Source organism: Alligator sinensis, unplaced genomic scaffold (assembly GCF_000455745.1).
Source record: "Alligator sinensis unplaced genomic scaffold, ASM45574v1 scaffold161_1, whole genome shotgun sequence".
Taxonomy (NCBI): domain Eukaryota; kingdom Metazoa; phylum Chordata; order Crocodylia; family Alligatoridae; genus Alligator; species Alligator sinensis.
In genome coordinates, this window is record NW_005841974.1 from 2,655,694 (window position 1) to 2,669,650 (window position 13,957).

Genomic DNA, 13,957 nt, shown 5'->3' on the forward strand with positions numbered 1-13,957 from the left:
GGGGATGTTGTGATGTGCGGGGGCGGGGCCAGGCCCGCGCTCCCTCTCACGGCAAGTTGTGTTGTGGGCGGGGCGCGGCGCGGGGCCGGGCCGGGCCCCCGGGGGAGGCAGAGCTGGGCCGCGGGCTCGCGTCGGGGAGGCTAGAGCGGAAACCGGCGCAGCCCGATTCGGGGGAGGGCCGGGCTTGCGGCCGCTCTCACTATCTCTGCCCCCCACCCCAGGCATGGAAGGCTCCAAGCTGTCGGCGTGCACCATGCAGGTGAGCTTCGTGTGCCAGCGCTGCAGCCAGCCCCTCAAGCTGGACACCTCCTTCAAGATCCTGGACAGGGTCACGATCCAGGAGCTGACAGGTGAGGGGACTGGAGCCTCAGGGGAGGCGTGCGGCCGGGCAGCGAGGGACAGAGGTGCTGGCCAGGCTGGCATTCGTGCAGCCAGAGCTATTGTATGGGGAGCAGGCTGGGATCCCTTTGCAGGCAGGATCCTTTTGCAGTGTATGGACTTCTCTGCCTGCAACGTGACAGGCAAGGACTTGCAGGCATCCATGGCCAGAAGGTGATGGAAGAGAAGTCTCTGGGCCTGAAGCCTGGCTGTCTCGTGGGAGTCGGACAGTGAAGGTCTTGTCAGGCACCCGATGAAATAGCCAGGACCCGCTGCTACTGAGCGCAGCAGGTCGTTTCAAAGACTCTGTGGCAGCCAGACCCTTGGGAGTGGATTTAGGGAACCAGCATGGAGTAACTAGTGGAGATGCCTGAAAGGATGCTGAAAGGAAATGGTTGCAGAAAATGCCTGTGATAATCTCATTAATTGGGCCCACTTCAGTATGGCTGACATAGGAAACAGTCTCAGAAACAGCTGATTTGTATCCTGTGAGATTATTTTCCTGTTCTTTAGTAACTGTTATTTCTTGTTCAGCTCCATTACTTACTACAGTGCCTGCAAAACCAGGAGACACTCATGAGGAAGACGCTACCTTGGCAGAGGTAAGGGATCTGTCTGGGTTGAGCCAGATGTAGTTCATGTCTTTCTCATAAGTTCAGTCGTGAAGCAACAGCTTAAGTGTTTTTGAAGGCTGCAGATTAACCTGAGTTGTAAACAAGTTCTTCCTGTGGGGATCATTATCCCTCTTTAGGGAGACGGATGAAGTGGAAACTGACTCAACTGTTTTGTCGTAAGTGCCAGTTGATTGGCTAATAACATGTTACCTCAATTTCTAGGAAGCCTTCACAGAAAACCGTCAGGATGGGGTATCTAGGAGATTCGTTCCTCCAGCAAGGTATCACACAGGGTTTATTCCTCTTGGCCAGTGTGTTTGCAATACATTTGTCAGGGTTTTGTGCTCCTTCAGAAATCCATCTCTAAGAATAGCTGTGATGGAAGGCACTGTAGCTGCTGGTACAATCATGTTTATTCTCAAATGATTATGAATAAAGCCTAAAAAATCTGGATGGGAGGGGATCCCTGTACCTGTTACAAGCTGACTGATAATAGAAGTTGCACATTACATTTGGTGCTGTGTGAACCTCACTTGAGCTTATGCAGAGAGATCCTTGGCTTTCTAATGTACTAATACAAGGGTTTTCAACTTTTAGTAAGTGTACCTCCAGTGGCTGGATGCAGAGTGGGCGGGGAGGGGGTGGGAGTACACTGCTGCCCTTGTCCCTTGCCCTGCTCCTGGGAAGCGGTAGCACAGGGTAGTGGGTGGGTGGCGGCGGTCCATCCCTGCCCACCCACATGTATCCCCTAGCGTTTTCCCAAGTACCCCTGGGGGTATACGTACCTCTGGTTGACAAACCCTGTATTAATCGATCAAATGGGGACCCCACAGGCTTTTAGAGCTACTTAATTTAGGGCCTTATGTTCATTCTCCTTATGCAGTAGCATTAAATCCAGCTGTCCCATTCACTGTTCTTGGGATGGTAATTACCACCTAAGGCAGGGGTAGCCAACCCATGGCTTGTGTACCCAAGTAGCATGAGCAGACGCTGTGTTTTCCATGTGGCAGATCAATGAAAGGGTGGGGGGCAGACTGGCAGATCATGGGAGAGAAGCATTTGAGGAGGGGATGATGATGGATCTTAACTTGTGGCACACCTCCAAAAAAGGCTTGCCACTAGGCCTGTGTGAAGTGGCTAGTATTTGTTTCAGATTTGGCTGATCCAGGGGACAGTGATCCGTAATTCAAATCACTGTCCCGAATTGATTCGGCCAAATCTCCAAATCAAATGGGCCCCATCCCCTGCCTGCTCTCCCAGCCCTGTCAGTGGCTGGCCCGCCTGGCCCCCCCACCCCCGCCATTTAAAAAAAAAAAAAAAAAAAAAAAGCCCTGCACTCACGGGCTGCTGCCAGATTTTTTTGGGGGGGGGAATCCCTGCTGCCCCTCACTGCGTGAAGGGCTCTGCCACAAGCCCCCAGAAGCCCTGATGGCCGCTGCAGCTGCCAGTGTGTGTGGAGGTTTTTTTTGGGTTTTTTTTTACACTGGGGCTGGATGGGGCAGCTATTGACAGGGCTGGGAGAGTGGATGGGGAATAGGGACTTGTGGCAGTGCTGTCCACGCAGCATGGGGCAGTTCGGATTGCCCCCCACGCCTGGCAGCAGCCAGTGAATGTGGGGCTTTTTTTTAAAGAATTGGAGGCTGGAGCTGGGCGGGGCAGCCATTGACATAGCTGGAAGAGTGGTCGGGGGGCACTTAGTGGGGCTGGGGGAGCAGGCAGGGGATAGGGCCTGGCAGGGGTCCCCCCATGGTCCCCTCCCCCCTCTTCCAGCTCCGCACCCCATACTTACTGGCATGGAGTCCAGGTCCAGCTTCCTGCAGCAGCAAGTGGGGACTGCCCGAATCTCTGAAGCTCTCTGAATCTTTTCTGAATCAATTTGGAGCTTCAAATCAATTCAGACCTTTTTATTAGTCTCCCAATTTGATTTGGATTTGGACATTCAGCCAGTGAATTGGGCCAGATTTCCTCTGAATCAAATCAACACCTGAAGCTTCGCACAGCCCTACTTGCCACTTCCCCATCTAAGGCAAGGTTGCCTAACTGGTAGCCTGTGGCCTCTCAGAAGTTGAATAGCCCTGATTTAAGGCTTGGCACAAAACTACTACTTGAAGGTTCCCATAAAGGCCATGCAGACTCTCCCACTGAACTCCATATAAGATTAATACATTGTCCCAAAGGTTATTGATCAGTTAATTCCCTTTTAATTCTTGAACAAGATGTGAGACTTAAAGTAGTAGAGATGTTTCCCTTAGGAACCTGTGGGACTTGACATCAGGAAATCATTATTTTTTTTCCTTCAAATATTTACAACGATTCTTTTTCCTTTAAGAATGATGTCTACAGAAAGTGCCAATAGTTTCACTCTGATTGGAGAAGCTTCTGATGGTGGAACCATGGAGAACCTCAGCAGGAGACTAAAGGTAAGCCTTCATGTGCTATGTGTATTCTGAACACACTGCAAATTGTACTGAGTGCTTTGAAAGTTGGCAGTATAAAGCTTTCTTGACCTTCTAGTCTTCAAATCCTGGTGGGAAAAAATTAAAGTTAAACCAGTTAATTGAGTGTTGGTGCTCAGAAAGGGCATGTGGGAGTTGTCTTGAGGGGCACAAGTCCCTTGTCTGAGAAGCAGAACCTGAAGTTGCCTTTAGATTTGCTCTACTAAGATGAGCTTTTTCTCTAGGTTACTGGTGACCTTTTTGACATTATGTCAGGACAGACAGATGTGGATCACCCTCTGTGTGAGGAATGCACAGATACCCTTCTAGACCAGTTAGACACACAACTTAACATCACAGAGAATGAGTGCCAGAACTACAAGTGAGTGACTTGATGTTGGTCTTAATTTTGAAGAGCAGTGAAAGAATACTGATTTACTCACTTGTCTACTAGTAATTCTTAAATGATTGATGTCCAACAACAAAGTGTTGATTATGCTGCTGGCCAGCTGCAACTAAGCATATCAGAAGCCCTAAGGTGTCATGTTCTGATAACTGCACAATAGGCTTTAATAACCAGTGAGTGTCTTCTATAGGCGATGTCTAGAGATCTTGGAACAAATGAATGAAGAAGACAAGGAAAAATTGCAAATGGAGCTGAAGGAACTCGCTCTGGAGGAGGAGCAGTTGATCCAGGAGCTGGAAGATGTGGAGAAGAACCGCAAGATTGTAGCAGAAGACTTTAAGAGGGTCAGGGCAGAAGCAGAGAGGCTGGATCAGGAGGAGGCACAGTAAGTCTTAGCTAAAACTGCATTGCAGGGTAGTGGTGATGAATATATAGATGACTGGGCGCATCAGCTAGGATTGTGGGTAAATACATAAATAATGTCTCCCTAATAAATTGCCAATATTGCCTGGGTACAAGTGACTTCATCTGCTACAAACTGGGATAGCCTTGTACTTTTAGTTAGACCAAAAATTGCACAAGCTGTGAAATTGGGGTTTTCCTCTTACTTCGAGGGAATGGTTCACAATGGAGCTAGTGCTCTTGCCATCCTGCACTCTTAGTAGCTTTCTCCTTTTTGCTTTTTGAAGGTATCAGAAGGAATACTGTGAATTCAAGAGGCAGCAACTGGAGTTGGATGATGAACTGAAAAGTGTTGATAACCAGATGCGTTATGCCCAGATGCAGTTGGATAAACTGAAGAAAACTAATGTGTTCAATGCAACATTTCATATCTGGTAATGTTTAGACACTGGAGTAAATGGCATCAGCTTCCAGAAATCTGCATTTCAGTATCAGTTTGGATGAGTTTATATAGCAATATAGGTATGAGCACAGGTTGCATAATACCATATTGTTGCAAGCAGCTGATCAGATCTTCGCGCTGCTGAAAGGGTAACCAGGAAGAGCCTGTACAGGTTTCCCTCGCTTTATGCAGTTTCTGTATGTGTAAATTCACTCTTATGCAATGAGCCTTTTTATACCAAAAATTCGTTATATGCAAGGTAAATTTACTCCTAAGCAATTGATGTGGTGGAAGCCTGCAATCAGCTGCTTTGTGTGGTGCATTGTGGGAGTGACAAGCACCAAAATATAGTCTCCTTTGTGGATCTGTGCTCACTCATCTGTGACACCGTGTTTCTGTAATTGCTGTCCCCATTGTGATAGTTCCCTGTGCTTGTGTGTACTGTCTGCTGTTGGTGAGTACCAAAATTGTCTGGGAAAAGGGGTAGACATGGGCCTGGGGGTTAGTACAGTTGAGGCCTTGGAACATATCTCTACTTGTTACATTGTAAAGTGGGTTCCCTTTATGCAAATTTGAGCTATGCGCCATTTTCCATGAACAGATGTACAGCATAAAGTGAGGGAAACCTGTACTTTATCCAGCCTGCATACAGAACTATAAATAGGAGAGCAGGTATTAGGGCTGGGTCAAATAAGCTGTCAAACTGGATACCACATGGGCTCCAAAGCTATGTTCCTAAGCAAATGGCTATGCTGGAGGGCAACTCTGAGCTTGTCCCTTGTTCAGCATGGCTAGCGTAGAACTTGTTTGCAGTTCTTTCTGTAATGTTTGGGATGTATTCTGAGCTTCTGAGTGGGTTGCAGTCTCAAGTGGTTAATTTACACTAACTAACAATTAGGACGAGACCCTTTTGTGCTGTGTACCATGAGCGATCCTTGCTTCAGTAATCTTATTTATGACTTCTGCCACAGGCACAGTGGACAGTTTGGCACAATTAATAACTTTAGACTTGGCCGTCTCCCCAGCGTTCCTGTAGAATGGAATGAGATCAATGCAGCTTGGGGGCAAACAGTGTTACTACTGCATGCTCTTGCCAACAAGATGGGCCTGAAGTTTCAAAGGTAAGAGCTGTCCCTTACACAACTTGGCAATTTGTAAAGCTGCTGTGGTTAAGAACACTTGGATTAATTTTCCTTTTGAACTGTTTCTTTCAGATACCGTCTCGTTCCATATGGGAACCATTCCTATTTAGAGTCCCTCACAGACAAATCAAAGGTAAAAAGCCTTAGTTCATGCATCGGTAATATGGTTTGAAATACAGACTTCCCCAGTTCACACCAGTTGGATGGGGCAGAATACTTCTTGCTGTAAGTTTAATAAAGTTGCTGCAGTAAATGCTTTATTCTTCAACTCTCTAGGCAGGTTGGGGGAAAGCAGAGGAAGTCTCTCCCATAAAAATGTAAATTCCTATAGCCAGTTGAATTGAACTAATAGGCTCCAGTCCTGTCCAGTTGACTAATGGTGGATGACTCAAATGAGTAGCATGAGTGCTGGAATGTTCAAGGAGAGTCCACTGTTTTCTTGAAAACGATTCCCAGTGACATCTCACTGCAAATTACAGAACATCTAAAATGGATTTTCTGATGTTTGGATTTGTCTACTGTGTTTTTCAGGAGTTGCCCTTGTATTGCTCTGGAGGTTTAAGATTCTTTTGGGACAATAAATTTGATCATGCGATGGTGGCTTTTTTGGACTGTGTGCAGCAATTTAAAGAAGAGGTGGAAAAAGGCGAAACTCATTTCTGTTTGCCCTACAGGTTAGTGCTGCTCTTTATTCCACTTTGCTAATTTGTGCAGTACTGCCAGAACATATCCATCCTGATTCACAGAACCCTTTACTTTTTTTATTCCTGGCTTCCTGGTAGCCAGTTGCAATAAATGCTGCTTAAGATGTGGAGTATAAAACCCCTATGCCTGTCTTCTGATGTAATTGGAAGGACCAGGGTATGGTTGTTTTTTTAAACAGCAGTCCTTACATGTCTTCAGATAAGGAATAAGCGTGATAGAAAACGTTTAGCAGTTACGTACAGTTCATAGCTATTTACAGTGACTGAAAAAAATGTATTTTAGTCAAGTCTGACCTCAAAGTAATCACTGGAAAGTAAGTTTCAGGGGCAGTGGAAGGCACACTCACTTTACAAGTAGAATTGATTAGTGGTTTCAGAGATGATACTGTTACTTGCAATGTAAATGTGCTAATGTTCTGTTTCTGCAATACAGAATGGATGTGGAAAAAGGCAAGATAGAAGATACAGGGGGCAGCGGTGGCTCTTACTCTATTAAAACCCAGTTTAATTCAGAGGAGCAATGGACAAAAGCACTCAAGTTCATGTTAACTAACCTGAAATGGGGTCTTGCCTGGGTTTCATCTCAATTCTATAACAAATGACTGCATGAAGAACTTACCCTGATGGCTATGGAGTATCTGCATTTTGTTTTGAAGAATATCAGATTAAGTTGTCACTTAATATTAACCAGTACAGGATGTTTACAATACCAAAAATCCACAAGACACTTTATTTAAAATTTCATACCACAAGTAATATGTAGAAAAGCAATATGTAAAGTTATGCTGTTAAGCGGAACAGAATAAAATTAAGCTGTTCATGAAGTAGCTATTTAGCTTTTATGTATATTGTGCTTTTATGTATGTCAAAACTTATTTTACTGTACAAGTGGATATTTAATACCATTGCAACTTTTAAACAAATTGTATCTTAGGAAAATGAAGTACTAAGAATACAGTGGGGAAAAAACTCATAGGCACTTTGCCTGGTCACCTTAAAGCTTGAACATATTTATTTTTTCTTTAAATCAGATACAGATGCGCACTTAACTTGGTGCCATTCAAATTTACTAGGGTTTGATACTATTTAAAATGTTGCTATAATATTTAAATGTTTCTATCCAGTATTTCTTGCAGTCTGTTACTGCACAAAGGTGCACTGAACACTGTAATAAAAGTTTGTATTCTAGACAAGGAGTGTTCACTGAATGAAAGCACTACCTGCAGCATAACATTCCTCTGCACTGAGATGGATATATCAAACAACCTCCAACCCAAATGAGGTTTGCATCTGCCTCAAAGCATGCAGTGCTGTTTGATTTGCATTTCTCCTTCAAGTGTCTGCTACCTGAATTTTCTGTGGGGACAGATAACTGGATTAGTGGGGTATCTAGTACTGAAGATCCTAGGACAATAGTGCCCAACCTTTTGGGGCTCTAGGCCATATGCATGGTGTGGAATGGGTCTTGACTAGTCTCTCAATATGCTTTGGCCCTTCCCCCTGGTCCTATGCATACCTTCATGCATACTGGATCAGCCTTGTTGCCCCACTGCCCTGGTTCCTTGCATGCTGGTGGGATCCTGTGCACAAAGTCATATCATCTGGCCTGTGGGGCATGAGAACTCAGCAGTAGGGGAGTACTAGCACTATTCATTGCCATTGCTTCTGCCCTACCCTTCCCAAATAATTTCCAGAGTCCTCTGAGCCAGAGGTTGAGAACCCCTGCTGCAGTATGCTGAGAGCTGTTACTCTGCAACAACTACTATACAGGAAGAAAATACAGCCTTGTTTGCAAAGCTTTTATTAGGGGATTTATCATGAGCATTTTGTATATTCCCAAACCATGGTGGAGTCTTTTCTATGAGTGGCCTTGACAATCCAATCCGAGTTGTTGTGAACTTCTTCAAAGGACACCCAAGCTGCAAATTTACAAAATCTAGCTGCGGTTTTTTCCTTTAATAAAACCCTTTTTTTGTCCCAAATGACACTGCTATGCTCTCTCCATAAGAGAGGTAGGGGATAGTCTGCAGAGGCTGTTATACAACCACTATAGCTCATCAGAAAGGAGTTAAAGTTCCCTGTTTGGTATGATAAAGGATGGATCCTTTCCAGTAACATGCTGGCTTTGAGAACGCTGTTGAAAAAAAAACAAATCCATGTTTACCATTAAGTAGTGTAGTACTCCTGAAAACATCATTCCATCCTTCTTGCATTGGTTCCAGTGGGTGTAGTGCCAAGACTGTGCTTTAGTATTGCATATAAAAATTCAAAAATGCTTTGTGAGGTAATGCCAGTGATGCAGTTCAAATGCTCCACAACCTTTAAAAAAAATAAACCCCTACTTCAAATACTTTTTCATTTTGAAGTTTAAGCTGAATACTTTTAAAGGGAAAGAAACAAATGATAATTGTCATGCCACCATGATACAGCTTAGTAGCCCTTTGCAGTGGACCAAATGAAGAACCTTTCAGTGGGAGAAAAGAGAACTGAGTTTTCACACTTAGTTCATTCTACTGGAGATTATTAAAACAGGCCTTTGTTAGACTTAAAAACTGATACTTGTCAGCTTAGAATCAAGGTATCCTGTAGCTAGTTTGGCAGAAATCTGGTGTGCTAGAGAGGTTACTTCCATATGAAGATGCTGCTATTGACAATCATTGATTTGTTACAGGTGTAAGAATGTTGTAAGCTTTATTTTGGAAAGAAATTGGGGCAGGGGGAGGGGCAGTTTCTTTTGTAAACTGGAGATAATTGAAGAATCTGCCTTCCTGATAATTTCTACCTGGTCCTATCCCTGATTTTTTTTCTTGTTAATCTTAAACTGAAATGTTTCTCCCCTCAAAATAATTTCTCTTCGCACTGTCTAAATGGTAGAATTTTTTCATTCTCGTAAGGCTTTTAACTGCAGTGACTCTACCTGATTCCAGTGTTCAGGGTTTAGTATGAAAGCACTTGTTCCAATAATTCCAGCTGCCAAGAGCATAAAATCTTCTTTTACTGACAAAAACTTTGCTCTGTACAAAAACAAAAACCAAACCAGTGATGTGTGGTTTAAAATGAGGCGGGTTCTGTATTTCAACTACAGTCATGTTTAATATTTGATTTTGTATATGTGGGACTCAGTAAACACAAGTAACATTGTAATAACATCTAGGTACAACCCTCCCCTTTCAGGTCACCTCATGCTGGTATTAATAGCTTCAACTTAAAAGTTCAGTTTATGTACCAGTTTTCTTAAAGAAAAGATAGACAAGAAGCGTGAGTTAAGGAACATTCTCCCAGTCTCCTTCCATAGCAATGTTGCTAAAATATGTGGAAATGTTGAGTGAAACTAGTTCTATCCAGAACCAACTACTATTAATACACCACACTTTGTGCTAATTAGTATTGACATTGTCGTAGTAATTTATCTTCTAAACTTTCCTTTTGCAAATACTAATTAATCTATGTCTGGGAGATCAGATAAATACTCATTCTTCTAGAGATGTATCAATAGGGAGGAAGGTACTCTGATTTATCCAGCATGACAAACAGTCAGTGTCAGTGCAGAATTGGAACAGACTACCTCCAAATGCTATTTTCTATGAAAAGGAAGTCTTGTACAGAGACTGTTCTCAGCATTTCAAAGAATTTACTTAAATCAAGAAACTTCAGTCTCATATTCTTAGTGCATAAAAAATACCCTGCTAACTGGTATTGCAAGTAACCAACTCATTTTGGCTTACAAAGCACTTCTCAGTTACTGTGCTGTCAAACTGCAGCAAATGTAAGTCAGAGATACAAGTTTGTGTCCTTCACCAGCCTTTTTTCTCTAAATACACAAAACACTGGTATTAGTTCAAACATGTCCTTAAGACTTGTATACTTACATCTGGAGTTCATTTGGCATTGAATTTTCAATAGAAGTCTTTAGCAATGTATTGTAGATAACATCGCGCATGAGGTAAGTTAAATCCAGCAGATGCACACACATTTCATGCAATTGTTTTAAAGACAGTAAGCAGCCATTATGTCCTAAGGTAAAGATTTGAGGGTCAGCTGTATCTATTTTGTGGCCCAGACCAAATTAGGAAAAATATTAGAAGCATGAGAATTGGTTCCTAAGCTTTTCAGCAGTGACTGCCATACCCCGTGAGAGCCTTAACTTGATGCTCTGTAAGAGAATGTGATTTTACTCAGGTCCTCTAAGGCATTCGTTGAACACCCCAAAACACATACTGTGTGTGTATATGAGGTACTATACTTTGGAAAAAGTATGACCTCATATAGAGCGCGGGGGGGGGCGGCCCAGGGAGTAAATCTATTAAGTTTTTATTAGTGTTTTGCCAAATGAGTCCAGGAGCCAACTACATCTTGCGGAGCAGAAATGCTGGACTCCTTGATCTGTGCAACAGGGTAAAGCTTATTTTATTTTATCACTTGTGGCAGATGACTCTCAAGCAGATTTTTTATTTTGAAAGGTAGAACAAAACCTCAGATTTACCCTAAGAAATGGTACTAAATAGGGAGAATGCATCAAATCTTTAGGGTTTTTTCCCCATTAGTAATGATGGCTTGTCCACAGGGACAATCTTTTTTTTCCACTGTCACTTCATATATGGACTTTACCTCTACAAAAGATTAATCTGACACTCCTTCAGGTTCACTGTTTCCATATTTTCTACTTTTTAGCCTTTTGGTTTCTACACAATTGTTTCCTGCTGTTCATGCCCTTACCCAAGACTTCCAGGAGCAACTCAACATAGGCCAAAGGAGTTGGCAAATTGATCTGGAAGTGTAAACCCTTCAAAATGGCAAGTTCTGACTCCAGCAATTCCTGTTTAGTGAAGGAATAGTCTAAAGACTGCAGAAATTTCAGAACTGTGTTATTGTTAACTATCTGGAAGAAAAAAAGCCAAGTTTATTTTGTGTTATTTTTAAAACATAACACCCCCTTCCAGCAGTGAGATGCGTTTTCTCAAAACCCATGCTTTAATTATTAACATGACTTGCTGATAATATTTCCTGTTTCAGTTATGCCTGCCATTAGCTTTTATACCTAACTTGTCCTCTAAGCTAGAAGAGGAAACCAAGTTGGATAAGTTTTGCCATATAACTGCTCCCCTGCCAGGCAGTACCAGATACTGAGATTCATAGAGGTTGGTGTCCTATTGGATGCGAAATCAGTGATTCTGATTCTAGGTATCTTCTTAGTACATCTTATTTTATTTGCGTTATATACACCTGTTGTGGAATAAATGTGGCTCTATGAAATCTCAGCTCACTTCTCAAAAAGCATCCAAAGAACTAACACTAGCCAAATTAAAGCAGAGAAACTTGTTACAGGATCTCTAAAAGTCATGAAGCTAACAGCGATTCAATATCACTCCAAAGAGTGAATCGGGCTTGTACGCTAAGAAAAAGAACTTGGGTAAACTGTGAGTCACAGCAGTACCTTACATCTCCCACCACAATACTGGATTTTGTGCTCTTATTAGCAACTAGATGACACAAGTCATGGGACTCCAAGCGGTAACACTGTGTGTTGTTGGTTCTTTTCACTAGTTTGTTGCAAAGGTGCAGGGGTATTTTCTGAGTAAAAATTCCTTCCCTTAAAATGGATGGATATCTAGATCTACACCCAAGCTGTTCTTAATTCATAGATCACTGCTGTCTTTGAAAACAGTAATAAGTTCTGTGAACTGGAGATAAGAGAAACTGAAATCTAAATGACAAATACTATCCTATACTGCTGAAAGCTGCAATGAGGAAGCGTTTGGTTTGCTTACGCTGTAGTGGAAGGAAAGTTTGCTTGCAAGCTGAATGCAAGACACAAGCCGCAGCATAAACGTGTTGTGCATCTGTGCTTTCAAAGAATTCCAGCTGTGGCTCCGTCCTTGTTCACCGCTTTCCCCTGACTCTTCAGTGGAATTATACATCTCTTGTACCTGTTTAATCATAAACCTGCAAGAAAAGTCCAGCTCTCAGGAAGCAACTACCTCTTGCTAATGGAAAGAACAACTGTTTGTGTGTGGATTAAGAACACTCTACAACTAGAAATCACAGGTACAGAGATGGTTAAAAGGCAGAGAGAAAAATATTCTACAGCCTGCAGCTGAGCATTGCAGAATGAGGAGTATACCCTATTTACTGGAACCCAAGGCAGATTTCCTTCCCCTCCACGCCCCCTTCAGTATCTGGGAGGGCTCCAGGCTGGGGCTCTTGCTGCCTGACAAGGAGTGGGGAATGGATTGGGTGGTAGGGGGAAAGACACCCACCAGTGGCCTCCCCCTGCTCCTGCCTCTACACACCCTCCCCAGCCACAGAAACCACCCTGGCTCAGCCCAGATGAGGGCAGGGGAGTGCCTGTGGTTTCAGCTGCAGGGGACCCACACCAGGGCCAGAGCTGCTGTATAGGGGAAGCAGGGAGCAAGTAGGGGCTTTCCCTAACCACAGTAGGGGACCGCGGGCAGGGGGGGAAAGCTTAAGACAATCTTCCAAAGCTCGGGCAACAACGCCGGGAGGTGCCGAGGACCGCCGTGTTCTTCACGCGCAGAATCACGCTCCGGGGGGCTTCAACGGGGGCGAGGCGGGTCCGCCCCCCGCGCGCGGCGGTACCTGTCGAATATCTCCGCCGCCTGGTAGCGGGCCGGGGGGTCCAGGCGCCACTTCTCCGCTAGGAGGAAGATCAGTTCTGCGGAGAGAAGGGCACTAGGAGACCCCGCGGGAGGGGAACGGCGCCCTTCGCGCTCAGGGGAGGGGAGGGCAGGGGAAGGGCCGCTCCGCAGGAGCGCGGCCGCAGCCGCCCGAAGGCGCACGGAAGTCGGGCGGGGCCGGCCCGGGCCATCCCCACAGCTCGCAGGGATGCCGCAGTTCCCCCCGCCTCTGGGCTTCTCCTGGTCACGTGATGTGAGTCCCCCAATCGCGGGGCGCCTTCCTCCCTCTCTCCCGCCTCGAGACGTTCTGCTGCATGTGGAGATTGGCCAGCCCTAGGAGCGGGCTTTGAGAGTCGGGTCAGTCGCTTTCTGCCCTTATCAAAGATGGTGGGGACGACGCCCGGCACGGGTGACGTCACACCGGTCCTGTCCGGATGTGACGTTACCGCCCTCGCGCCCCACTTCCGCGGCGGAAGAAGCGGGTGCGCAGTATGGAGACGCCGCCGGGTCCGCGCGAGGAGGTGGTGGCGAAGCGGATTGACCCCGCGCGGGACCCGGACCTCAGCGTCGAGCAGCGCCGCATCATCCAGAGCCTGGAGTACGCGCAGCAGCAGCGCGCCATGCAGCGCCGGCTCCGCGGCCGCAACGCGCTGCTGGCGCTCGGCATCGGCTCCATCACGCTTGGCATCTGTATCCTTCAGGGGCGGGGGTGCGGGGCCGGGGGGCCCGGGGCGGTGCTGGCGTTTTCCTGAGCGGGCGTGCAGACGCCTACACCTTCTACTCGGGGTCCCAGGAGCGG

At 45.3% G+C, this 13,957-nt stretch overlaps 3 protein-coding genes across 5 annotated transcripts; 2 read left to right on the forward strand and 1 right to left on the reverse strand.

Annotated features, from left to right (window-relative positions):
- The first annotated feature begins 6 nt into the window (after positions 1-6).
- On the forward strand, positions 7-7,713 carry BECN1 (beclin 1). Of its 3 annotated transcripts, XM_006020946.1 has the most exons (12): positions 7-51; positions 222-350; positions 913-980; positions 1,215-1,273; positions 3,322-3,412; positions 3,673-3,809; positions 4,024-4,218; positions 4,523-4,669; positions 5,649-5,798; positions 5,892-5,952; positions 6,351-6,493; positions 6,957-7,713. In XM_006020946.1, the coding sequence occupies exons 2-12, from the start codon at positions 224-226 to the stop codon at positions 7,123-7,125; spliced, it is 1,347 nt and encodes a 448-aa protein (XP_006021008.1). In that variant the 5' UTR covers positions 7-51; positions 222-223; the 3' UTR covers positions 7,126-7,713. The 3 variants fall into 3 exon arrangements, with proteins under 3 accessions (XP_006021008.1, XP_025056515.1, XP_025056516.1); XM_025200730.1 differs by lacking the exon at positions 7-51 and having other exon boundaries at positions 58-350; positions 5,703-5,798; XM_025200731.1 differs by lacking the exon at positions 7-51 and having other exon boundaries at positions 58-259.
- A 160-nt stretch (positions 7,714-7,873) lies between these two features.
- Positions 7,874-13,484, reverse strand: CNTD1 (cyclin N-terminal domain containing 1). Its single transcript, XM_014518680.2, has 6 exons — positions 13,121-13,484; positions 12,292-12,466; positions 11,240-11,402; positions 10,393-10,537; positions 9,441-9,537; positions 7,874-8,842 (listed from the first exon to the last, which is right to left on the reverse strand). The coding sequence occupies exons 2-6, from the start codon at positions 12,460-12,462 to the stop codon at positions 8,717-8,719; spliced, it is 702 nt and encodes a 233-aa protein (XP_014374166.1). The 5' UTR covers positions 12,463-12,466; positions 13,121-13,484; the 3' UTR covers positions 7,874-8,716.
- A 104-nt stretch (positions 13,485-13,588) lies between these two features.
- Positions 13,589-13,957, forward strand: LOC106722036 (cytochrome c oxidase assembly factor 3 homolog, mitochondrial; the record flags this gene model as incomplete). Its single annotated transcript, XM_025200740.1, has 2 exons — positions 13,589-13,848; positions 13,923-13,957. Coding segments are annotated over exons 1-2 (234 nt in total), but the record flags the coding sequence as incomplete, so codon positions are not given.